Source organism: Prionailurus bengalensis, chromosome B3 (genome assembly GCF_016509475.1).
Source record: "Prionailurus bengalensis isolate Pbe53 chromosome B3, Fcat_Pben_1.1_paternal_pri, whole genome shotgun sequence".
NCBI lineage: Eukaryota > Metazoa > Chordata > Mammalia > Carnivora > Felidae > Prionailurus > Prionailurus bengalensis.
This window is the reverse complement of record NC_057355.1, coordinates 61,417,417-61,441,592: the sequence shown is the minus strand read 5'-3', so window position 1 is coordinate 61,441,592 and position 24,176 is coordinate 61,417,417. Positions and strand designations below refer to the sequence as shown.

The following is a 24,176-nucleotide window of genomic DNA, read 5'->3' as shown; positions in this document are numbered from 1 at the left end:
CGGTTCCTCAGAAGGCTAAGCAGAAAATTACCATAAGACCCAGCAATTTCACTTCTAGGTATACATGCAAAGCAATGAAAAACACTGTCCACATACAAGTGTGTATATGAATGCTCATAGCAGCATTATTCATAACTGCCAACAAGTGGAAACAACCCAAGGGCCCATTAACCAATGGCCATTAGGTGAAGTTGGGCCATCTACACAACGGAAATGCATTCAGCCTTGGAAAGGGGTGAAGCAGAGATACCTGCTACAATGTAGATCAATCTTGAACATATTAACGCTAAGTGAAAGAAACCAGACGCAAAAGATAGGATTCCATTTATATGAAATAGAATAAGCAAATCTGTAGAGACAGAAAGTAGATTAGTGGTTGCCTAGGGCTGGGGAGGGAGGGTTGACGTTGACAACTAAGGGATGAGGGGCTTCCTTCCGGGGAAGTGAAAATCTTCTCAAAATGATGACGGTGGAAGCCACACAAGGAAAAACCACAGAGTCATATGCTATAGATGGATGAATTATGTGGTATGTGGATTATAGCTCACTAAAGTTGCTTACAAAGAGTATAAAAGGAGGATGAGAAAAAGGAGGAGGGGACGAAGAGGGGACTCTCAGGACATACTGTGATTCCTGATGCCCGGAGCCACCTCTCAGTCAGGCCATCCCTTGCCCTGCTTGTCCCCACTCCTAGTCTCAAGCCTCAAGCCTGTACCCCAAATCTGTTCTGCTCAGCATGAAAGTAATCACACATGCACTTCTGTCCGGTCGGACCAGCTATTCTACACTCTGGTCTGGTGAGGAGCTCACTTTCAGCTCCTCTCAAGCCAGCGATGAAAGTGAGGGAGAATTTGGGTCGTGAGACTGGCTGCCGAGGAAGCCCAGGCCTGGGACAGCCCAGAACTCCAGCCCAGTGAGGGCTGGAGGGCTGTGGCTGTAGCCAGCTGTGCTCGGGTTAAGCCCTCAGCCCCTGGAGGGTCTTCAGGGTGCCGGGTCCCTGAGCAGCCTCAATTCTGTGCTGTTGGAGGCCTGGCCCCCAGGGCCCGGTGTTTCACGGCCATCCTCAAGGCCTGCAGAATGGCATCTTGGCTGTTCCGTACATTGTAGTCACTAAGCTGCAGCAGGCGATCAAAATCTTCCTCCTTGTAGGTCATGTTGAATAGGGAATAGGGTGAGGCGGTCCCAGTGAGATCCACCTGGCCAGCTGGGAGCTCTGTGGGGCTGCGTAGGACACCTGTCCAGAGAGGGGAGGGGTTAGGAGTAGGACCCAGAGGCCTCCAGGGGTGGGCAGAATGAAGCCTTGCGACTGGGCACAGGGGGGCGCTGTTCCTCATTGAAGGGGCTCCTTGCTGTCCTCTGCCCTCTGTGTCCTTTGCCCAGAAATATAAATGTGGCTAGTATATAAACACACTATTTTGAGATCTGAAGGGTTTGCTGCTCCCCACACTTCCTCATAGCAATGCACTTCCACTATAAAGGGAAACTCACAGTATCTCTCTTTATCACCTTCAGGGGCAAGGTGGAAACAGTGGGACAACAAAGTCAGGTCAGTGAAAGATTCAGCCAAGAGTCTGAAAACCAAAGGGATTTTTGCTTTGTAAGAACCAGTCTTTGTTGAGAGAGAAAGAGAATTCCGCAACGTGGGCTGAGCCTGTTAAGGGTAGAGCTGGAAGGTTTGGAATTAGAATGGGAACCAGCAAGCCAGGAATAACGTACAAAGGCAGAAGTTAAGTTTTCCCACCAGAAGGAGTTAAAGGTCTGACCCATTGGCAGGAGGTGAGGATTGGAAGGCCTGTGATGAGGGTTTACATTTCAGGGGCCCCAGAGTGGAGTCCCAGCTTCCTGAGAAAAGATGGCAGGCTGGGCTGGGGTGGGAGGGCAGAAGCCAACTGAAATCTCAGGTAGTTTCAGGGGAATCTGAGAGCAAGGGGCCCGGGGCCTCTCTGTCCTGGCTGTCTAGCGGTCCAACAATGTGGGGCCTAAGCACAGGTGGAGATGGCTGCAGACGGGGGGACAACGCAGACCTCTGGTACAGGGATTCCCACACACCACCATGGAACAGGACTGCTGAGGAGGCCAGGTGTAGCTAGGGAGGCCGGGGGAGGGGTGCCTGGGGTCATGACAGAGGACAGCATCACAGTGACTGTGCCAACAGAGAGCCCCTGTGAGGATGCGGCACCCACAACAGAAGTCAGCACACTGCCATGTCCAAAACTGGGTGGGACTAGCCTGAAGACCCCCTCCCTTTGCTGGCTACAGGAGTGCTGGGAAGGACACAGGCAGTGCCTCTGAGGGTCCAGGCTGCCAGGCTGTTAGGAAGGGAGGGGATGCCTTACCAGGGGCTGAGTGGTCCTTGAAGGAGGCATTGACCAGTGGGAAGTGCAGCAGGACAGGGGTATCAGGGTGAGTGGGGTCCGAGAAGAGGTGGCACTCTGTTGGCTGGTGTTGGTCCTGAGGGTTGGGGTCCACTCGAGGGAATGGCAATCCCCGGGCCCGGCAGTACAGCTCAGTCTGCTGCAGTGTCTGGTTGAGGAGAGGGGGGCCCAGAGAGAACCAGCTACTTCCTGGCCATCCCAGGTCAGTGCTCTTGAAAATGCTAGGATAGCTCTGGCCCAAACTGACTGCTCAGTGTCAAGACAACCTGGTTCTGACCTGGGTGGGGTCTAGTGCCTTGGAGGGAGGCGAAGGATTCCAGTGGTCTGCAATGTTGTTTGGTTAAAATCTTTAGGTGAGGTATAGACCTAGCACCCTTGCTCCCACTTGGGATTCAAATCTGGGTTATTCATGGGGCACCTGGGTGGCTCAGTCGGTTGAGTGTCCGACTTTGCCTCGGGTCATGATATCACGGCTCGTGAGTTCGAGCCCCACATCGGGCTCTGTGCTGACAGCTCAGAGCCTGGAGCCTGCTTCGGATTCTGTGTTTCCCTCTCTCTCTGCTCCCCCCCCCCCCCCACTCATGCTGTCTCTCTCTCTCTCTCTCTCAAGAATAAATAAAAACATTAAAAAAAATTTTTTTTAATCTGGGTTATTCAAATCCCAGAGCCTAGAGAGCCTCAGTAGGGGACCCACTTCTGTTCCTAGGTACCCCTCCCCAGGGGGGCCTGAGGGGATGGATGTGGACAGGCCAGGGTCTCCTCCCAGTTCTGTCTAGCTGTTCTTCTTGAGGTGGGTGTGGTGAGCTACTTCCCATCTGCCTGTCCTGGGAGCCCAGGGCCCCAGCACCTTCATAGCCCTTCCCAACCAAGGACCCTGGCAGGAGTCTGTAGGTTAGAGCCTGTCACCCTTTCTTCCCCTTGGGGACTCAGGAAGTCAGGGCCAGTGGCCCAGTGGCCCTTTGCTTGCCCCTGGAGCATGGCCTGGCTGACAAGAGTATCTGGGGTTCTCATGAGGTAACCAGAAGCACCTTAAAGGGTGAGGATAGGGAGTAGTCGAAGGAGAATATGAGGTCCAGTCTGCGGCCTGGCCGGAACATGGAGGGACAGCTGGTGTTGAGGAAGTAGCCGCCATCTACCAGGCAGAGCTGTGGCTCCTGAGGCGTAAGCTGACCAGGGGTGGAGTCTAGCTCACAGTCTGATGGGGGAGGCAGTGATAGTCAGAGGCAGCCTCTCCACCACAGATCATCTACCTTTCATACTACATTTGCCTCCATGTCCCCTTCTAACTTCAGGAATCACTCCCTGAAAGCACACACCACCCCAGCCCTTCCCAAGACCTTCGCAGGCCAACCCCAGAAGGGAATGCTATGACCCCCCATCCCCCCAAGTCCTCCCTCCCCCCCGGTCCTAGCCATGGTCCATTTCCACCTGGGAGCCTAAGCCTGTCACCTGGGGATACACGGCAGGGGCCCTTACCTGCCCAGGTGGAGAAGTCTCTCTGGCTATAGTAGTCCTGGTGCAGCTGGAGGCCCCGAAGGAAGTTGAGGCTATGCTGGTGGAGCGGCCTGCCTGTCAGGAAGCCCTTAAATGCCTTGGCCAGCATTGTTCCGGGTTGCAGCCAGGAGGCCTCCAGCCGTGAGGTGGTCCTCACGGAGGCAGGAGACTCCTCTGGGTTCAGAGAAAGACATTGGTCCAGTGAAAGGCCTGGAAATGCCTGGCCCTGCCTCCCCTCTGATAGTGCCCTCCCCCAAGCACCTGAAGAGGAAGTAGACTCATTTCAGGCTCCTCGCACTGTCCCCCCTTTCTCACCCAGGTTCTTAATTTTGTCCTTGACATGCTGCTTCCAGGTGTCATCAGAGCTGATGAGGTCATACCAGGCATCCAGCAAGTTCAGGGACAAAACGTTGCTCCAGATACCTGAAGGTCAAACCCCCACCGAAGTCACCCTCAAGCCTTAGCACCCTGCCTCCCATCACCTGGAGGGTGGGGACGGAAGAGGGGAGTCAGGTGGGCTGCTCCTGCAATGGCTTTTCCGCACAGCCCAACTCCAGTTTCACCCACCTCCAGTTTCCCGAGTATGGGAATCATGTCTGGGCAATGAGGCCTGGCCCAGGACTGGCTAGAATCTTCCGAGTGACCACCACTCACCTTCCAGAAAGCAGATCCGGGACTCAGGGAGCTTCCTCATCAGCCGCCCCATGAAGAACTCAGAGCCAAAGAGATCAGAAGGGACAAAGGCTCCATACTTCAGGAAGCCCACCTCATAGGGTGAAAACTCTACCCACTCTGTAGGAATAGGAGCAAGAGGCAGGAATGAGAGGAGAGTCGGTTGAGGAGAGCCCCAGCTCTGACAGGGGCCAAAGACACTGCCCCCCCCCCCCCACAGGCCTTAGCCTCCTCTCTGCCTGGCTGACTCCTGGGCTCACCATTCTTCCACCCAGCCCCTTGACCACATCCCCACTACCCCACAACCACGAGAGTGGGCTCTGCTCCCTGGCTCATTAGCCCATCAGAACCTCTTCCCTTCCAGAAGGCTGAGCACTCTGTGTAGGAGTTTCCTGTTTGAATCCTCTGAAGGCCTGCTGGGTGCACAGGAGGTATGCACATACGTGTGTGTGTGAGTGTGTGTGTGTGTGTGTGTGTGTGTGTGTGTGTGTGTTGTAGGGTAGTGTGGACAGGACTAAAGACTGTACCCTTGAAGTCCAGGGTCTCCAGATGGTTCTCTTTGACGTTGAGGCTCAAGTAGAGGGGCAGAGGGTTCTGGCCCCGCTCTAGTGCAGCTCTCTGTTCCGACAGCTTCTGATCCATCACCTGGGGTGGGAGGCATGAGGGCTTAAGTGAGGTAGGGAGCATCCTGGAGGCACAGGCTGAGGGGGAGGAGGCAGCTCCCCGCTGGAATTTGGGTGGCATGGGTGGGTGCACCCATCCAGTTTACACTCCCACCCTCATATTCTGACCAGATTCAGGGTTACCATGGAGGACTATGGAGGTTGTGCACTGCACATGTCTCAAAAGAATGCCATTCACAAGGACTACCGTGTCAACAGCAATACCCTACCCCTGCTCCTATGATTCCGTTGGCCCCATCCTATGGGTTGAAGGGTGGAGTGGATGTGGACCCTGACACATGGACACAAAGGCACACACACACATACATTACTTTCCAAAAAGGACACAGGAATCCCCTTTCAGTACACGTTGTAAGCTCTGTCGGGGGATGGGCTGCCCCTTCTAGATTCACATGAATGCATTTCAAGTTTCAGCCCTTCCAAAATGCTTTCCGGTCTTCCTTGCCTCTCCCTCTTCACCCCTTCTTTCCTGCTTTGCACAGTTGAAGTTGGACCCCGTTGATTAGTCTTGCCTCTGTTTCCAATTTTCTCTTCAATAAAACTCCAAGTTCTGCCTTGATGGCAAGGCCTGTGGCTCGCCTTATTGAGGAGCCTCTGCAGAGCCTCACGGAGTTCTAGGAGCACAGAAAGGTCTCCCTCTATCCCGGACCAAGGATGCAAATAGGGTTCATTTCCAGCATCAGCAAGGTTAATGGCGGTGGCTGGCTGGAGCCCCACCTGGGGAACGAGGCTTCCACAGGTCCTGGCTGCTTCTGCCACACACAGACACACCGTCCCTCTCTTAGGCCCTCTGAACTGGAAGGCACCGCACTCAGTAGCCAGACCTAGGGGGTTCCCAAACTGCCCTATCAGCCCTTATGATCTGATTTACTTCGAGAATGTGCTAAATTAAACATACAGATTACTGGGTTTCCTCCTGAGAATCAGCAAAAACCACTTAGGAATTTGCTTTTTCTTTGGTCTCGCCAGGTGATTCTGATGATCAGCAGATGTACGTCCCAGGATGCTAGCCCTACCTTTCCAGTGAGGAGACCCCTCCCACACGCCCGGTGTACCCCATCTTCCCCCTGCAGCCTCTGTCACTGATGCATCATCTTTTCCCCTAGTTGTGCACTAGTGCCCAATAGGACTTTAGTTCTAGGGAAACCACAGGAAGAATCCCCAAATATAGCTTAAGCCCCTGGCACTATTTGTCATACGTACAAGTCAGTCCCTCAGGTGTGAAGTGTGTATGTAGTGAAGAGAGGGGGAGCTTGATCAATACCTGCAATTTCCCTTCTCAAAGGGTAATAATTCTCCAATTCTCTTCTTTTTATTTAGGCATCCTGTTTGTCTGCTCTTTTGTCTTGTACGATGAGGGAAAATGTGTCCTTTATTTACTCCAGATGAACCATTTCTGACCTGGGGGAGAGGGTCAGCACACTCCACCATCTCCTGAAATACCCAGCCTTCCTCTTCCTTTTTTTTTTTTTTTTTTTTTTTTTTTTGAGAGAGAGAGAGAGAGAGGAACAGAGAGACTGGAAGAGAGAGAACAGAGCAAGAGGGGGAGAGAGAATCCCAAGCAGGCTCCACACCCAGCATGGAGCCCCATGCAGGACTCAATCTCACCATTGTCAGATTATGACCTGAGTGGAAATCGAGAGTAGGATGCTTAACTGACAGCCACCCAGGCGCCCCTCTTTTTCCTTTTAATAGCTCACCAGGAAGTGGTGGCAAGCCTCTGGATCTCCAGACCCCCAGTTTCCAAATGAGCATCCCTAATCCTTCAGAGCACCACTCTGATGACTCAGGAGTCTCCCTGAGGTGTGGAAGCTGAGTGCAGTGTTGGCCATGGGTTCATGTGGTCTAGGCACTGCATTGGGGTGGGGGGGTGGAGGGGGCGGTACTAAAGGCAAAGTCTTTCTGTCTAGAATTGAAGAAAAGCACGTAAGACCTTCTTAACTCAGGAAAACATGAGAAAAACTGAGTTTCTTCCTGAGGAATGGTGAGTAGATTCTAAGCAGTTCAGTGCTTGCCAGCAAAAGATAAAAGAAAAATGTGTTTTGAGAAGCACTGATTATAACTGGTATATTTTCAAGCAGGTTTTTACAAAACCACGAAAATATTATAGAAGTGTGTAGACTAATAACGTCGTTCTGTGTAAAGTTCAGGTTATACTATTTCTCTAATAATACTTAATATTAATGAAACTGTGATTTGTTATGGAGTTCTATTTTCTGACATGTAAAATGACTTTTGGAGCCATGGATTGGTATAGCAGGGAGATAATAAATGCTTCTACCCAGAAACTTAAATTTGAAATACATACTACATTTTTCTGATTAAATAATTATTTTAAAAAGCATGCAATGGGGGCACCTGGGTGGCTCAGTTGGTTAAGTGTCCGGCTTCGGCTCAGGTCATGATCTCATGGTTTGTGAGTTTGAGCCCACATCAAACTCTCTGCTCTCAGCACAGAGCCCACCTCGGATCTTCTGTCTCCTTCTCTCTCTGCCTCTCTCCTGCTTGCACTCCCTCTCTCTCTCTCAAAAATACATAAACATTAAAAAGTTTTTAAAAAGCATACAATGAATGTTAGCTTTAAGAGATAAAGCATGATAACTAAGAAAAAAAGACCATTTGAATAGCTTTAATATTGAAATAAAAATTTTAAAACCACACCAGTGCTCATTTTTAAGGACACATTGTTTGTTCAACAATATCATAAGATTTTTTCCTGTGAACCAAAAAAAAAAAAAAAAACAACAACCAAAAACCCCAAAACCTTATTAAGTTTGTCTTTTAAAAAAAGACTATAAACCTTGTACATAAAACCATGCACGAAGTCATTACTGGAGAATCAAAGGGTAATTAAATAAAAGTGTTCTTTATAGCCTCAGATCAAACTGCATTTTATAGCACATCATAAATAAAGTTAAAAGAAGCTTCTCCCAACTCTATAGTAACTATACCTCCACCAGACGGGAAAGCCACTAATAAAACACTGTATCCTCACACCAGAACATGAACTTAAATAATAGACCTAAACAATACACAGGATATATTAATAAAATAAAAATATTTCAAGTAATTACATTGGTTTTATAAATTTAATGCCATTTCAATAAAAATTCCAAAAATTTTCCCATGAAACTTGACTGGCTGATTGCATTACACGTATAGAAGAGCTAAGGCCCAAAAGGAGCCAAGACAATTCTGAGAAAAACCAAGGTGGCAGGTGGGGGTAAGTCAGCCCTGTCAAATACCGGCATGTACTACAAATGTGGAGTCACTAAGCCAGGGTAGTGTTGGCACAGGGAATCGGCCCCATTCGAATGGAAGAGAGCTCAGGAAGGGTCCCGTGAGTGTGTGAGAGCTGACAAGTGAGACAAGTAGCAATGCAGACTTGTAGAGAAAGAAGAATCAACAAGTGGCATTAGGAAAGTTTGCTATCCATATAGAAAAAAAAAATGGATTCAAGTCCACATAATACTTGAAGACATATTCTGAGTAGATTAAAGTCCTAATTGTGGAAAACAAATCTTTAACACTTTAATAAGGGTATATAGGAAGAGATTTTATAACTTTAGGAGGGAGAAAGATTTCTCTAGCAAGACCCTAAAAGCACAAACCATAAAGAACATAATGAGACACTGGATTATATTAAAACTATGTGTCAAAATCTAATAGAACTGATAAAGGATTAATATCCAGAAATGGATAATAATATATTAATATTCATTATTATTTTAATTATTTTTAAATATTATATTTATTATTTTTATATTTAAATTATATTTAGATATTTTAATTATTATTTATTAATTATTAAATTTATTAAACATTTATTAAATATTAAATTATATATTTATATTTATATATTATATATTTTATATGTTCTATTCTATACTTAGATATTATAAATTAAATACTAAATTAAATATTTATTGATTATTAATATTAATTACTATTAATTAATAAATATATCAATATCAAGGAAATGGAAAGCTATAACAAAATTTTGTATAGCACCCATAAAATGATCAAAAAATTAAAATTTTAAAGAGCACGTAAGAAAAAGAAACCATGATACATTGATGGTAGGGGTGTGAATTAATGAAGCCTTTTTGGAGAACAATTTGGAGAACGATTTGGCAATAGGTAGGAAAGCAAACGATACATGTGCCCAATGGCCTGATAAGTCCACTGCTGGGTGTGTATCTTCAAGACTCAGAGAATCTCTAACATTTGTGCACAAGGGGACTTGTACAAAACCATTTGTACAAGTAACATTATATTTTTCTTAAGGATGTATAATAAAAGGTGTATAATAAGATAAACAATAAAAGTAAAGTATGTTATGCACTTAGGTTTTGTATTATACAATACAATAACGTGTAAGACCGAAGATATGAGTGTGATGATAAAGGCAAATTCAGGATGGTGGTTCCCTCTGGGGTGGGAGGGAAATGGGACTGGGGAGTGAGCCACAGGGGGCTTCAACTCTTTCTGTAACATTGTATTTCTGAGGCTGGTTGGCAAGATTGTGCATATTCATTACGTTATTCTTTCTGCTTTATGCATTTTCTTATCAGGATTTTTATATCTTGATAATCTGAAGATTATCATAATATTTAAATAAGAAATACTGATTTTTATAATAAATATTTTTAAACTAATAAATACAAAACAAGAATGGTTGGTAATTTCCAAATAGCATTGTGCTTGCCAGCAAGAATAACATTTAAAGAAAAATTCAAAGCAAAGCCATTTTTGGCACTCATTCATTTATAAAAAATCTTTCCTGGTCAAACTCCTGATTCCCCAAAATAAGAAAGACAAGAATCCTTTCTTTGCTAATATATTTGATAGTTTACTTTTAATTATGAATGCTGACGATAACCTTTCGTGTTTTAGTTGTTCCACATACTTTAAAAGAAACGTTTGCATAATTATATGTGGTAAAACAATAGTGGGGAAAAAATCACTGATTTCAATATCAGTTAATGTAAGATTTAACAGTTGACTTACTAAACTTTCCTTAAAGAAGCAATGTAAAGGGGTGCCTGGGTGGCTCAGTCAGTTGAGCCACTGACTTCAGCTCAGGTCATGATCTCACGGTTTGTGAGTTCGAGCCCCGTGTCAGGCTCTGTGCTGACAGCTCAGAGCCTGGAGCCTGCTTTGGATTCTGTGTCTCCCTCTCTCTCTGCCCTCCCCCGCTCATGCTCTCTCTCTCTCTGTCTCAGAAATAAACATTAAAAAAAATTTTTTTAGAAAGAAGCAATGTAAAAAAAAATGTATACCCTCAGTTTTGTCTTAATGGTGTTACAATAACAGTAAAGAAATATAATACCTAATACTTAATGCTTACCCTATCCCAAAGCACTACAGAATGCTCACAACAATGCCTTGAGGTGAGAACTGTTCTCACTAAATCTCCCTCTCTCTCATCCCCCTGAACAAATGAGAAAACTGAGGCACAGAGAGGTTAAGTAACTTGCATAAGAACATATAGCTAGTAAGAGGTACTGAGATTAAACCCAGGGAATCTGGCTCCAGAGTCTGTGCGTTTAACACTGCCATGAAGATATAGAAGAAGAATACATTCTATATTGCAATATTGATAAAATAAAAATTGCTCAAGCAATCTCTCTGACACCCAAACATAATATGAGACTTTCGTCTCACTGCCGAACTGACTTTGGCATTGACTGGTCCCTACGCTCTTGAGAGATCCATACATTTCTATTTTGTGGCAATGAACTGAAGAATAGCCTGATTCAAAAAGGCAGCATCCCAAAGTAGGGCAAACACTGAGACACTGTGGTTCCTACTTCCTCTAACCACAGATCCCCATCTCCCTCAACCTGTACGAAATGCACACACGACTAACTGCAAGGTTGCCCTGGTCCCGCAGGTGCACACATGCCCTGCCTGGCAAGCAGGTGCCCTACCTGGCCATGCAGCATGGACTCCAGCACGAGAGCCCACAGGTCCACAAAGGTCTTGGGGTGGCCCTGCTTAGCCCGCAGCTCCAGCTCCCGGCAGTAGCTTGCTAGGCGCTCTGGGGAGAAGGCCTCCAGTTTGCTCTTGGCCAGGTGCTCTCTAGCACATTTGATGGGCCCTTCGAGGTCCCCCTGTGACCACTCCGGGTCCCCGTAGAGGTGGGCCATTGTCCTGGGAGAATAAAGGGACAATATGGAGGGAGACGGAGGTCCAGCTTGGGTCACTGCAACACCTCCCTCCCACTTCTCCCAACATGGCATTCCTGCAGCTAAGGCCCTGCCCATCTAGAGAATGTGTCTCAGGGCTTTCTCTCAGATCAGCGCTGTCCAATATAATGTGAGTCACATAAGTAATCTGAAATTTCCTAGTAAGTACATTTTGAAAAAGAGAAGGCTAGTAAAAATTAATTTTAATAATATGTTTTAATTCAATATATCTAAAATTTGTAATTTCAACATGTAATCAACATGAAAAATTGACATAAATTTATATTTTTCAAACTAAGTCTTCAAAATCCTTGTGTATTTTATAATGCATCTCAGTTTGGACTTGCCATATTTCACGTGGTTGCTATCTACAGGTGACTAGCAGCTACCACATTGTATGGAACAGATCTAGACCCTACACCCATCTTCATGGGCCTGTCCTCAAGCCCTTTAAGATGCTGCATGTCAACAGCTATCACCTAAACTCCTCAGAGTTTACTCTTCTTTTACTCCTTAAAGTCACATTTCAGTAAGACTCAAAGGAGTGAATCTCTAACAGTGAAAAGCCCTACCTCATCATAGGCAGAGTCAGATATAGGGAGGCAGTGGTGTCTTCAGGCAAGATAGTATCTCTCCATCTAAATTTCTTCATCTATGCGTTAGGGGCAGTAAGAGAAACTACCCTAGGGAGTGTTATAAGGATTTAATGAGGTAACAACAATTAAAGAGAAGAGAGCTACCAATTTGGAGTTCCTGGTACTTATCATACATGTTAAGTGTTTTACTTGGGCTGTCCCATTACAGTCCTATGAAGTATGTACTACTATTACCCCCACTTTGGAGATGAGTCAACTGAGAATCAGAGGAAATAAGTTGCCCAGGAAGTGGTGTTGCAGAGACTCAAACCCAGCTCCTTCTGAATCAGCTGCCTTATACCTCTTCGGTAGCATGGAATGATGTCCTACAATGCCTCTCCCATGGCAGGACCTCTGTAACATCTACTTCCTCCCTTTTGAGAAAGTCACTTTTGGCACCCGTCAGACCGGACTGCTCACACCCATGTGGCTTCCTCACAGAGAAGGTTCCTCTGGTGTCTATTCCACTCCCCTCTGGGACCTGATCATCTATGTCTTCCAGTCCCCAGGGCCCTCACCATGTAGAGCCTGAGATGCCACTGAAGTAGGTCACACAGTCCAGGAGGCCCAGCTTCTGTAGGGCCAACAGGTGGCCGTAGAGAGACGTCATGGCCCGGGCACCTCCTCCTGTGGCCATTATACCCACAACAGGGACCTGGACCACACACAAAAATAGGCTGGCTTAGCAAGGACTCAGGATGAAACTACTTCCTGGCTCCAGGGAAGGGACCTCATGGCCAGGGCCTGATTGGAGTCGGGATTAGAGCTAGTACCCAGCCCCTCCCCCAGGAAGTGACAGATCTCAGCCCCGGACAGATCCCCAAAGAGAGTGAGAACCCCAGAGCTTACCCCCTTCACCACCACCCCCTACCCCACTCCATGTCCACTCCCATGTCTGCTGACTAGAGTGTCTAGGGAGGGCATAGGAATCGGGTACTTCCTTAAGGTCATTCCAAGGTATTGCACCCCCAAACCTCATCCTCCTGTAGGTCTCTGTCCAGCTGCAAGACCTGCTTAAGAGCCTTGGCCACCACCTGCTTCCTCCTGCTCAGGAAAGCTTTCTCCTCTGCACACAGATCAAAGCCCAGGTGCATAGCCAGCTCCTTAGGGCTGGGCAGTAGAAGATCCAAGAGTTAGGGGACACCGCATAGCTCAGCCACTGGTTGGCCAAGCCCACAACAGATGCCAAATAACCTCCCTTCTCCCATCCCCAAAGGCCAGCCTTTGCACAGCTCTCCCCTGCCCCATGATCATCCCTCACTGTCTCCCACAGATATGAATGTCCCTTACCAGCCCTCAGTCTTGAGCTGCAGCCTCACTTCTGGGGCCTGAAATCAAAGCAAGAGACTGAACTAGGATGTCTTAGACCCTGGAGGGAAAGTGGGTAGACCCTGGGGGCCTGGGCTCCCCATCTTTATTCTCACTGGCACTTCCCATCCAGTTGAAGCCACTTACGTTCGTAGCAGGAACGTTAATGGTCACCTCCTTTCCCATGGCCAAGGACCTTAGAGGCACAGTGAGGTGTTCAGCTGACTTGTCTGAAGTCCAGGCATTCCTTTCCAACCTCTGGAGGGAAATATTCATTCATTCAGCCAATCCTTACTGAGTGTCTAGAGAGTGATCCCGACACAGTCCCTCTCTGATAATATGAAAATAATCACAATATTTATAATTATTATAATTATGGTAATTACAATTACTAATTATAAAAATTCCTGCTAATATTTATGGTTCTAACTGAATTATGGTATGAATTTATAATGAATTAGGTAATGAACAGATGTTAGTAAGTGTTGTAAAGGAAAAAAAATGTTGTAAAGGAAATAAGCAGTGTGATATGATACAATAACCAAAGGTGGGGTGTGTGGGGTCTATTTAAGATGGGGAGTCAAGGAAGTCCTCTCTGAAGAGGTGCTATTTGAGCTGAGATCTAAAAGGAGAAAGAGGAAGTAGAGGATCAGACAGCCTTGAAAGGAGACAGAGGTAGAAGAGAGAAAGCACTTGGCATGTTAGAAAAGCAAGAAGAGACAAGTATGGCTAGAGCATCATAAAGAGGGGGAGCGTGGACCAAGATGAGGCAACAGAGGTGGGCAAGGGCCAGGCCTTGTGGGCACAGATATGGGATTTTAATCTAAAAGCATCATTGCAGGAGCCATTGAAAAGTTCAGACAGTCTGACGAGGCATAACAGCCCCCATGCCCACTTGAGGCTCCTGGTGATTCCCTGTCTTGCCAAGGGCTTAGTGTCTAACTGGGGGAGGCTGGCAAGGCCACAGGAGCCTGGTGTTGGCCTGAGAGGGGCTCACAACAGCTGGAGCTGGCCCAAGGCTGGGAGAGCTCCAAAGCAAAGACCTACCTTCACATGCCCACTCAGTTCTGCCTCTTGGGCTGCCATGTAATGGAAGCGGAAGGATGCTGTGCCTAGTGCAGAGGTCTGTGTGTCTTCATATGAGCCCTTCAGCACCAACTCCAGCTCATCCTGATCTAGGGAGAAAATGGGCAGATTAGCACGAGTGGAACAAGAGCCAGGAATCCCGGCAGGGACCCAGGGAAATCGGCAGTGCTGCTTGAACTTGGCCAAGGCCTGGGAGCCCGGGCCGGTAGCAGGATTCTGGAAAGAGCCCTCCCCAGTCTTCTGGGCCCCACAACCCCCATGGGACTCCTACCTCCTGCTACATAGCCTCCTCCAGGTCAGGGGACCCTCCTGCCCAGAGGAGACTTGTTGCCCTTGTCCAGTGCAGGCAAGAAGAAAGAGGCAAGCTCTGCTCGGCTGCTCACCTCCCACTCTGTACAGGTTTCCAGTCACCCCATCTAGCAGAGACCAGACCTGGTTCTGAGCCACCCTCAGGCAGAAGCCAGACCTGGTTCTGAGCAGGCCTCACCTGTGACCGTGGCTGTGCTCCCAATGCTGACCAGATGGACATCCAGGCATGACAGCTCTCGGGCCTGGGGCAGACCACATCATGGGCAGGGGGCTCTGGAGGGAAAGCTGAGGTCTCCTTGGCTTTGCTCTCAGAACCCCTCTGTCCCAAATCCACCACACGCAGAACAGGAAGTGAGGGCCAGAGTGGGACTGGAGGCAGAACCCCTGACTCGAGACACCTCTAATCTGCTGCAACTGCCAAGTCAGGTGTTCTGGAGCAGCCAGGAGAGTCCAATCTCCACCCTGCACACCCCACCCCCCAGCTTTCCTAGATTTGCCAAACATCGGGGATCCTTGAAGGCCACCCAAGCCTCAGACACCGTTCTTTCTTCTCTGTGTTTCTCTGGACTCAATCTGGAGAGTGTGTTCTACCATAACTGCCCCCAAACAGTAGCGTGCAAACCACTGGTCTATGATTGGAGAAGCCTTTACAATGTTAACAATGAAGGTACCCCCAGCCTGTCCTCCTGTTGACCTGCTGGCCAAATGAGCCTGTAATGCCTTTCATTCTCTGTAATGCCTGTCAGCTGACACCCACAGTCCACCCGGCTCTTGTTACCGATGCTCTCCTGTAGACCTGCTGACTTTATCAACCCACCACTGGTCTCCATCACTCAGATAAAAAGCAGCTGCCTAGGTATGATGATTTTAACGTGCATTTGTAAAAGTGATACTAGCCCATCAAACAGGCACTTGCACAACCCTGAGGGTAAATGCTTTCTTCAGTTTGGGACTCTATGTGCCTTACCTCACCTTAGGCCCAGCCCTGCTCCCAGGTCATGGCTGTGTTGCTCACCTGTGAGCTTTGAGTAGAAAGTGCATTGGTTACCACTGCAGCTTTGTGAGCTTGCTCTGTTTTAGAAGAGCTGACCAGGACTGTCCAGTGTCTCAAGGAGGAGCTGACTGACCCCCTGACGCTATCCCAGAGCCCCCAGATTGGAAGCAACCACACTGGAAACTCCCTCTGAGCCTCTGCTACTTCAGTACTAACACCCCAGCCCGGCCTGGCCTTCATGACTCGCTCACCACCTTCCAAGGCTGAGAACTTAAGTCCATCATAGGTGACAACACTGTCAGGAACACCTAAAATTCCCCCAACACTCCCTCAGCCATCCAGCCTTGGGATACAACCTCCTCTCAGCAGAGCCTCAAACTCTCTCTCTCCATATTCCCTGAAGGCCCTGGCCCCTCCAAGCCCCAGCCCCTGATCACAGCCCCGGTAACCACCTAGCTGGGAGGCCAGGGGTGGTAGTACCACAAGCCTCTGTCCCTGCCTGTCCCTTCTGCACCTCCTACCTCAGTTTCAGCTCTGGGGCCCCTCCCTCAGATGCCCTTACAAGCCTGAGGAGAGTGGTTACCACAAGGACGTTGTTGGTGATGAGGTTTTCTGGGCGTTCTGACCTGGAAAAATCAAGACATCAGGAGCTCAGCCTGGCAAAGGTGAATACTCCCTGCACTGGGCTGTCCCCTCACAGGCCAGCCTCCAGCCTCCCTGGGGCCTCCCCAGGGAGATGCTGAGGGACCCTAAGTCCTGGGTACCATTCATGAGGGGGGTGCTTCTGAAAAGTGCAAGGTGAGGAAAGAGAGGGACAGTGGGGCCAAGGAAGCAGTGACTTTCCTCTAAGACCCCCCACCCAGACTGGCAGGGTGGGGACTGAGGGATGGAGAATCTGGGTCAAAAACATTTCCCTAAATAAATTCTGGGTCCTGAGACACTCCCCAGACTGTGTGATTGTTACTCACGTTTTTTCCATCAGGAACTCCACGTCCAGCTCCTCCAGTCCCTGAAATCAAAGATAAACAAGTCATCAACATTTACACATTATCTTTGGAGTTGACACAGTTCTTTGACAATGCACTGTCTCATCTCGAACAGTGTCTCAGGGATGCACAGTATAACAATTCTTCCCACTTTACAGATGAGGAAATTGAGGCTTAGGGAAAGATGGTCTACCTGCCCAAGTTACCTACAGCTGATAAGTCTGCAGAGAGCAGGTCTCTCTTCTTGGCAGGGCTGAAGAGAGGGATGAGCACAATCCTCAAGAGGCTTAAGGACACCCAGGGCCTGTCTCCTGTTCCTCTTGTGGGGACCTGACCCCAGAACCCTGCCTTCCCACTCCTTACCTGCTGGAGAAAGAGCAGAGGCCTTCATAAGCAGGCCTTGGGTACCACGGGAGATCAGAGGCAGTGAGCAGGAGTGATGGATCCCACAACTGCCCAAAGAGTTAGTTACACTGAGCTGTGTTTTGATGGACATTAGGAAGTTGTTCACCACTGAAACCTTCCTCCCATAGATGACTAAAATCCCTCCACGGAGTGATTCAGTCTGTAACACTCTAGTTAAGCCTTTTCCTTTCCTATTAATGTGTCAATCTCTGGGTGGGGTTGCCATCTTTCCAGAACGAATTCAACCCAGCAGCATCCCAATAGATAGGCAAAACTGTAACTTCCTCAGCCTGGAGCTGAGAAAGGTGGGGCCCAAGGGGATCCCCCACCCACCTGGGGACGCAGGGAGAAGGTCTTCTGGAGCAGCTGGCCAGGGAGGACTTCTGAGACGTCATAGAGAATCTTGAAGTAGGCATCATCCTCCGTGACTGGGTCCTCATCATAGACGTTTAGCTCCAGAATATTCTAGGGACCCGATAACAGCAACTTGACACATTATTTACTCATTACTGTACTTCACACCTGTTGAAACTTTACTTGATGTCCAGGGTCAGGAAAGATTATTATCCCTCCATACTTTGTACTTCAAAATAAAAAGGATAGTAAAACTTCAAAGCAGTAAAAGGAAATCCAGCAAAGTTCCTAATCTCCCCCACCCTTTAATTGTTTTTTATAAAAAATAAAATCCTTTCAGTGTTTCCTCACCTCCAACCTCCCCCCACCCCCTGCTGCCCCCGCCGCCACCCCAGCTTGCTGGTCCCCCAGGGCACCATATGTACCAGGAGCTTCCATGCATTTATCTCATTTAACCTCACAACAACCCCATCAGGAAGGGATTCTTCCTGTCTCCCTTCCACACATGGCCTTAGAGAGGACCAGCAACTTGCCAGAGGTCAGACTCACAGCCAGCTGCTGGGTCACACATTCTCTCCCACACAGCCGTATCCAGGCTGGGAACAAGGACACCTCCCCAGTGTCTCCGACTGAGCCCTGGAGGGAAATGTGTTCCAAAAGAAGGATATAGCCTGTCCTTAGGAGGGTGGCCCTGGCCTTTACCTTGACCCGACTCTGGATCAGGAAACTGAAGGTCTCATTCCATACAGGATGGCTGGAGTTGGTGATTGTTTTGGTTTTAAACTTTGTCCCAGGTGCAGTGGGCAGCTGTAGGGTCACGTAGGGGTCTGCCTCACTCACTGCCAACATCAAGAGAACAGTGTCAGAGAGAATTCCTTACACTCCTCTCCAGGGGACTCACCAAGTTCCTGCCACAACCAGCCCAGCCCCCAGGTTCTCGCCTGGGCCTTTCCCATAGGGTCTGGTCATCTCTGCACCCCTGGAGCCCAGGAAACCATTACTCACACAGGTCAGCCCAGCCCAGGTTCCTGGCCTCCAGGACCTTCACAGTAAGCCGCCAGCAAGCAGAGGCCTCCACCTGGAGAGAAATAACAGACTATTCAGTCCTTCCAGCCCAAACTCGAGCCCACCAGTCTGTGCTGAGGTTTCTCCTAAGATGCTTCATGATGCTGCATGGCATTCTGTGGCCAAATAGCCTGTGCCCACCACTGTCCTCGGGGCTGTGGTTCCAGGCTGTAGCAGTCAAGGCATGGCAGGCCACCCAGGGGGTGGGATTTGTGGGATCCCCTCCCCTTCAGGGACAGGATTGCACAGTGCGGTGGTGAAAGCAGGGAAATGAGGGCCAAGGAATGGCCACCACACTGGACATGCCAGTTTGGGGTTGCCCCCCACCCGGGGCCCCCAGAGAGGGCAGCCCTGTGGTGAAGCATGTGAGTCTGCTGTTCAGCACCCCTCAACCCTCTGGACAGGACATGGGACTCGACACCAGGGAGGCTGGGCCCTGGGAAGCCCAGTCATCTGTGACAGCCATGGGCACTCACCCTCTCTTGAGTGTGAAATAGGAAACTCCAAGAGCATCAGGCCATTACCGTGAGCAAGAGGCCACTGTGAACTAAGGCACTGGGGAGGCCACATTAGCCCACAGACAAAAAGCCCAGTGAGGAGGAAGAAGGAACTGAGTGAGCACAAGTGCACAGGGGCAAAAGGAGCAGAGGTGGTGAAGGACAAGCAGTAGGCAAGTAGGATGCACCAAGTCCTGCTGGGGACAGGGCACCCGGGGGCTATCCTCACATCCCTACTGCTGAGGGCCTTGCCACTGCCTAGATCCCGGGTGCCTAGGGTTTCTGTTCTTCTTGAGGCCTGGCTATGGAGCTGCTACTGGGCACCCTGCGCAAGGTTCTTAACAGCAAGTCCCTGCGGGCTGAGGTAGAGGTGACACTGTGCTTGCATGATAGACATTCGGCCTCATGTGGTGGGGAGATAGTGCTGCGATGACACCAAGGAGCTTTCTTGCTTTGTGCCCTCCCACCATCAGTCCCTTCTGTGCCCGTGATCCAGAAGTCTCCTGCCAGGGCCCATCTCAGCTCTGCACAGACGCTGCCTGCTGGGGGCTGCCTCAGTGTCCACAGACCAGCTCTCTATTCCCACAGAGAAACTTAAAGGACAATGGGCCACAGCAGGGTCGCTCAGGACCAGTGCCCTGTGGGTCCCCACATCACTGTCCTGCGCCTTCATGCTGAGTATCTTTGTCATTCCTGTCAGCTTTCTGGCAGAGCATACGTGATACCCACCCCCCCCCCCGACCCCGAACCCCCTATAAGGCCTACTTGTTTCTCCCTTCTTGGGGCTTAACTCCAGTGACACTAGCAACACTTTGACCCTACACGCCTTAAGCCAGAGCTTATAAGTGGTAGACATTTCATGGCTTTTTAGACACCTGGTTCCATGTCCTCCCTGCACCCAGATTCTATCACTGCCTGGACAGAGGAAGTGCTGGCTGGGGTCCTGGGGCCCAGGAGGGAGCTGTGCTTCCATGCCCCACTCCAGGACAGGGCAAGGACAGAGGCAGCCCCTGCTCCCCCTCATTCTCGAGGCCACAGCCTGTGGGCTGCTCTAGAGCCACATGGGGCTTCTAAGTGTCCCCAGTTGCTCCTTTCCAGCCAGTCACCGTGCCCAATTTGAGCATTGTTGCCCATTTCTCTCTCTGGTCACCAAAAGCCTCTCAATCGCAGAAAGCCCACTGTTCCCTGGCGGGATATTTTTCCAGGGTGAAACCCTATTTCTTGTCACACCTAAAACCGTCAATGTTACAGAGCACCAGAGGATGGGCTGTGACAGTAATTACAGTGACTAGTTACTACTGAGGGAGGTGGAGTGGGGTGGTCAAGGCAGGCTCCCAGCCACGATAACTGGATCTAAACCCTGGTCCTCTGCTTACTTGCTGTGTGACCCTGGACAAGTCACTAAACCTCCCAGTGCCTCCAATTCCTCATATGTAGTGGAATTAGTAGAGGCTAAATGTGTTAACACCTGTAGAATGCTTAGCAAAAAAGTAAAGTTTCCAGATAATTGCTCTTATTACTGTTTATTAAGTGCTTGTCATATTTCTAGGTGCTGTACTAAGCATGTTATGTATTCCAACTTGATTTATCCTCCTGACAACCTCCTAAGATAGTACAAGATAGTATTCTGCTTCCCTCCCATTTTACAGATGAGAGAACTGAGGCTCAGAAAGGTCAACTTGCCATAGGTCACAGAGTTAGTAGGTGACATAGTCAGGATTCAAACCCAGATCTTTAAGGCCAGAGCTCATATCTCCTGTGCTGTTCTACCTTCCCAGGACTTTGCTTCTTTGTAAAAGCATGCAACTTTCCCCCACTGCCCTGTGGATATATAGACAGCAGAATTTCATAGATTTGTTTTAGACCAATATGAATATTGAACTAACTAATAGGATTCTCCTGAGGGCACTGCGGCTTCCCCTTCCCTTTTGAAATGTCCTCCCATCTGAAATCATCCCATCAATCCTTAATTGATGACTGACCCTGGATGCTTATGGAGAGCTTCTCCAGCAAGGACCCCCAGCCCAGCTTCCCGGAAGATCCTGGGAGTACCTCCCTGCTGAGAGTGTCAGCCACTGTTTCTCCCAGGGCCTCCTCCAGCCTCCTCCCTATGGAGAGACTCAGTGCTGACCCTGGCTCAAGACAGGAGATATGACCCAAGGAAGTTTAAGGGGCCTAGAGTCCCCATATAGGGGTCTGGAGTATCTGTGACCATGGGGTCTTCATCAGGAGGAGAAAAATAAGCAGGCTGCCTTTCCCCCTGTTGGAACCCAGGGAGCTGTGTGGTAGAGGAGGTTGGAGAGAGGGAGGTTGGAAACTTCAGGAACAGCCTCAGGCCCCATGTCTCCTGAGTCATGCTGAGCTGATGCTCCCAGATCTCACAGCAGGCACGTTCCAGAGCAAGTCCTGGATGCTTCGCCTGTCCTGCCAGCTCAGCTCCTGCTGCCAGGGCAGGCTCCAGTTCCCTCTTCCAGCAGGAAAGACGCTGGGTGAGGCCACTACTGAGGCTGCCCCAGGAGCCGACTTGAAGGCTGAGGGTAAAGGGTCTGGTCTTGGGGACTCAGTCCCAACAACATCAGCTGCAGGAAAGGTGTTTTCCAGGCATGTGGGCCGACTCAAGCTCCCAGAGCCACTGCACCTTGAGCTTCAGTTTTGCCCCTGGGCTGGGCCTAGAGCAGGCAGAGGGTAGCAGGAAAAATGCCCGGCCTTCCCCAGGGAGATGAGGATGAAGACAGATACTTCAGAAACTTCCACAGCTGTAGGCTGTAGGCTCAGGGGCTCAGGCTCCTGACGGGAGGAGCAGATTGAGCCCGGGCTGTCCAAACCCTCCACCACCAGCTCCTGCAGCCTTGGGTTCTTCCCAGCCCCCCATCAAGGCGTTTTCACTAATGTGCACCTTGGAGGGTGTGGTCTTCTAGACCTCAGGTTGACACGGGCTGGGGCAGTGGGTGTCATCCTTCAATGGAGGGGTGTCTCTCTATCCTTCCCCAGATTGCCTGGTCCCTGGCCTGAGTCAGGCAAGTCTTCTGCAGAAACACCAGTCTGGAACTGCTGGACTGGATCTGACTCAGGCCTGGTCTCAGGGTCAAGGTTCCAGAGGCCTGGCAACATCTGAAGAATGAGGCAAATGCCTCAGGACAGTGTGCTTAGCACACTTAGCCCCTGTCATGGCCACTGCCTGGGGCACCAGGGGAGACCTGAGGAGCCAGTCCCTCTGGCCTTGGTCCACAGCAGAGGAAGACAAATCTGGGCTAAGGGGAAGCACATGGAAGGAGTGGGGCTAGTCGTTTATAGACCTCTTTGGCCTGGTTGCAGCCTCATCTCTTGGTCCCAGGAAGTAACTGGCAGTGGGTGGGGAGTTGGCCTGGCAGACCTCCTGAGACACACAGGGTGGTCCCTTGGCCCCAACCATTTCCAAGAAGTTCACTACCTGCAGTGGTGAACTATGGGCCTGGTGGGGTATCCTTTGGTGACACGCAGCCACTGTGTTCTCTGATGCAGCCTGTGAGCTTTTGTGGGAAGGAGGGTAAGAGCCTCTAAGGGGGCTACTGGCTGATCACTCACAGTGGAGAGGGAAGGCTCTGGTCTCCCAGGCCTTCTACTTTTATGAGAGCTGATCATCTATCCACCCCACCCACTCCCCATCCCCAAACACAGAATCCCTTACCTTCTACTTCCCACCCTTGGCCTCTGCCTAGTCTGAGACCCCAGCTCTGGGACCCAGGCCTTTACCAGAGGTCAGAATTACCTCGGTGTTAGCTATGTCAGGTTTCTCAGAATGCACCCTGGCCCCAGGCCCTGCCCTGAGCGATGCCCAAGGGCTTGGCAACACTGTTACCTGGTGAGGATGGCCAGGTGGTCCCCTAGTTGTCAGTCTTTCCATACTGACACTCCCAGGCTCCAGCTCCTCCCAAGATGCCAGCTCCCTCGCTGGCTGGCAGCAACTATTCCAAGGGAATGGGACTGTGAATCTGCCAGGCTCCGAGGAGCCATGATCCTATAAACAGGTTGGGGCTCCACCCCCCCAAGTCACTCCTTTAGCCTAGCACCTTCTCCTCTTCCCCAAGAGGCTGGGCCAACCAGCATCTCCAGAAACCTCTGGCAGGGCTCCAGGGCCCGCAGGTGGAGCACCCCTTTCCGACATGGAGCATCAGAATTGCAGATGCAGCAAGGAGGGGAGACAAGTCCTAGGAGCAGTGGCAGGAAGCTGGTTCCCCTGAGGCTGAAGGTCTGGGCCAGGGTAGGGACAGAACTGTGGCAACTGCACCCCAGCCCCAGCCTGAGCCAGATGAGCCTCTCAGGGAGGAGGGCCGAGCATACGAGAGGAGGGCTGAGCATATGAGAGGAGACAAGAGGCCAGACCTCCTCGGCAGCAATCTGCTGCCAGGATCCTGGGGATGCTGGGGTGGCCAGCCCTGTGCAGAACCTGAAGAGCTCTGGACTCTTGTTGTAAGCCCCTCACCCTCAACTGTACCCTCACTCCTTTCCTTTGGCTAATCCTAGGAATTTAGAGGATTTCCATTAGACTCAAATGGCAAACCTACCACATAAAGGTAACAGAGACAAAGCAGGAAACTCTTAGACTATGGATACCACAGAAGAAGACTTTGTGAAGTCATGTGTTTAAACTTTTCAGTGTACACAGTGGCACGAAGTGTTCTCCTAAAAGGACGTGAATTCGGTGTTTTCACTGTCAGTTCACTATGTCATTTAACAATATGATTTGTTTTTCAAGGCAAGTGAAACTGAATTAATGTTAACTTAGCACAAATGGATCTAAAAGGTATTATTACAGAATTGGCAAAAAAGAAAAAAGAAAAAGAAAATTAATAAGTCTCAAAAAAGTGAAAAATAATTGAATGGGAAATATTTCTAATTTGTATGAGCCAGCTATAAAATCTAATGGAAAAGTCAATGTAAAACATAGACAGCTATGAATGAAGAACAACTTATTCCAAAGTGAGTCATACATGAAGCAATGCACAAAGACCCACAGCTGGTGAGTGGCAGAGCCCAGGATTATGCTCTCTGGACTAGAAGTCTGTGTCCCCTTCCCCAGGCTGGGCGTAGCCTAGCCTGGAGCCCACCTACCCTCCATGACCAGGGCCAGTCTCAGAGCCAT

The 24,176-nt window shown here is 49.5% G+C and overlaps 1 protein-coding gene across 1 annotated transcript; it reads right to left on the bottom strand.

The window, feature by feature from the left end:
- Positions 1 to 313: 313 nt before the first annotated feature.
- PLA2G4D (phospholipase A2 group IVD) lies at positions 314 to 24,176 on the bottom strand. The gene is made up of 21 exons (XM_043554519.1): positions 24,146 to 24,176; positions 23,135 to 23,241; positions 18,498 to 18,588; positions 18,195 to 18,331; positions 17,472 to 17,603; positions 16,716 to 16,756; positions 16,331 to 16,373; positions 14,932 to 14,995; positions 14,406 to 14,533; positions 13,506 to 13,616; positions 13,341 to 13,378; positions 13,025 to 13,160; positions 12,569 to 12,705; positions 11,158 to 11,380; positions 5,069 to 5,186; positions 4,524 to 4,661; positions 4,185 to 4,292; positions 3,852 to 4,043; positions 3,404 to 3,570; positions 2,337 to 2,523; positions 314 to 1,234 (listed from the first exon to the last, which is right to left on the bottom strand). Exons 1-21 carry the CDS (start codon positions 24,174 to 24,176, stop codon positions 1,008 to 1,010), a joined length of 2,556 nt encoding a protein of 851 aa, XP_043410454.1. The 3' UTR covers positions 314 to 1,007.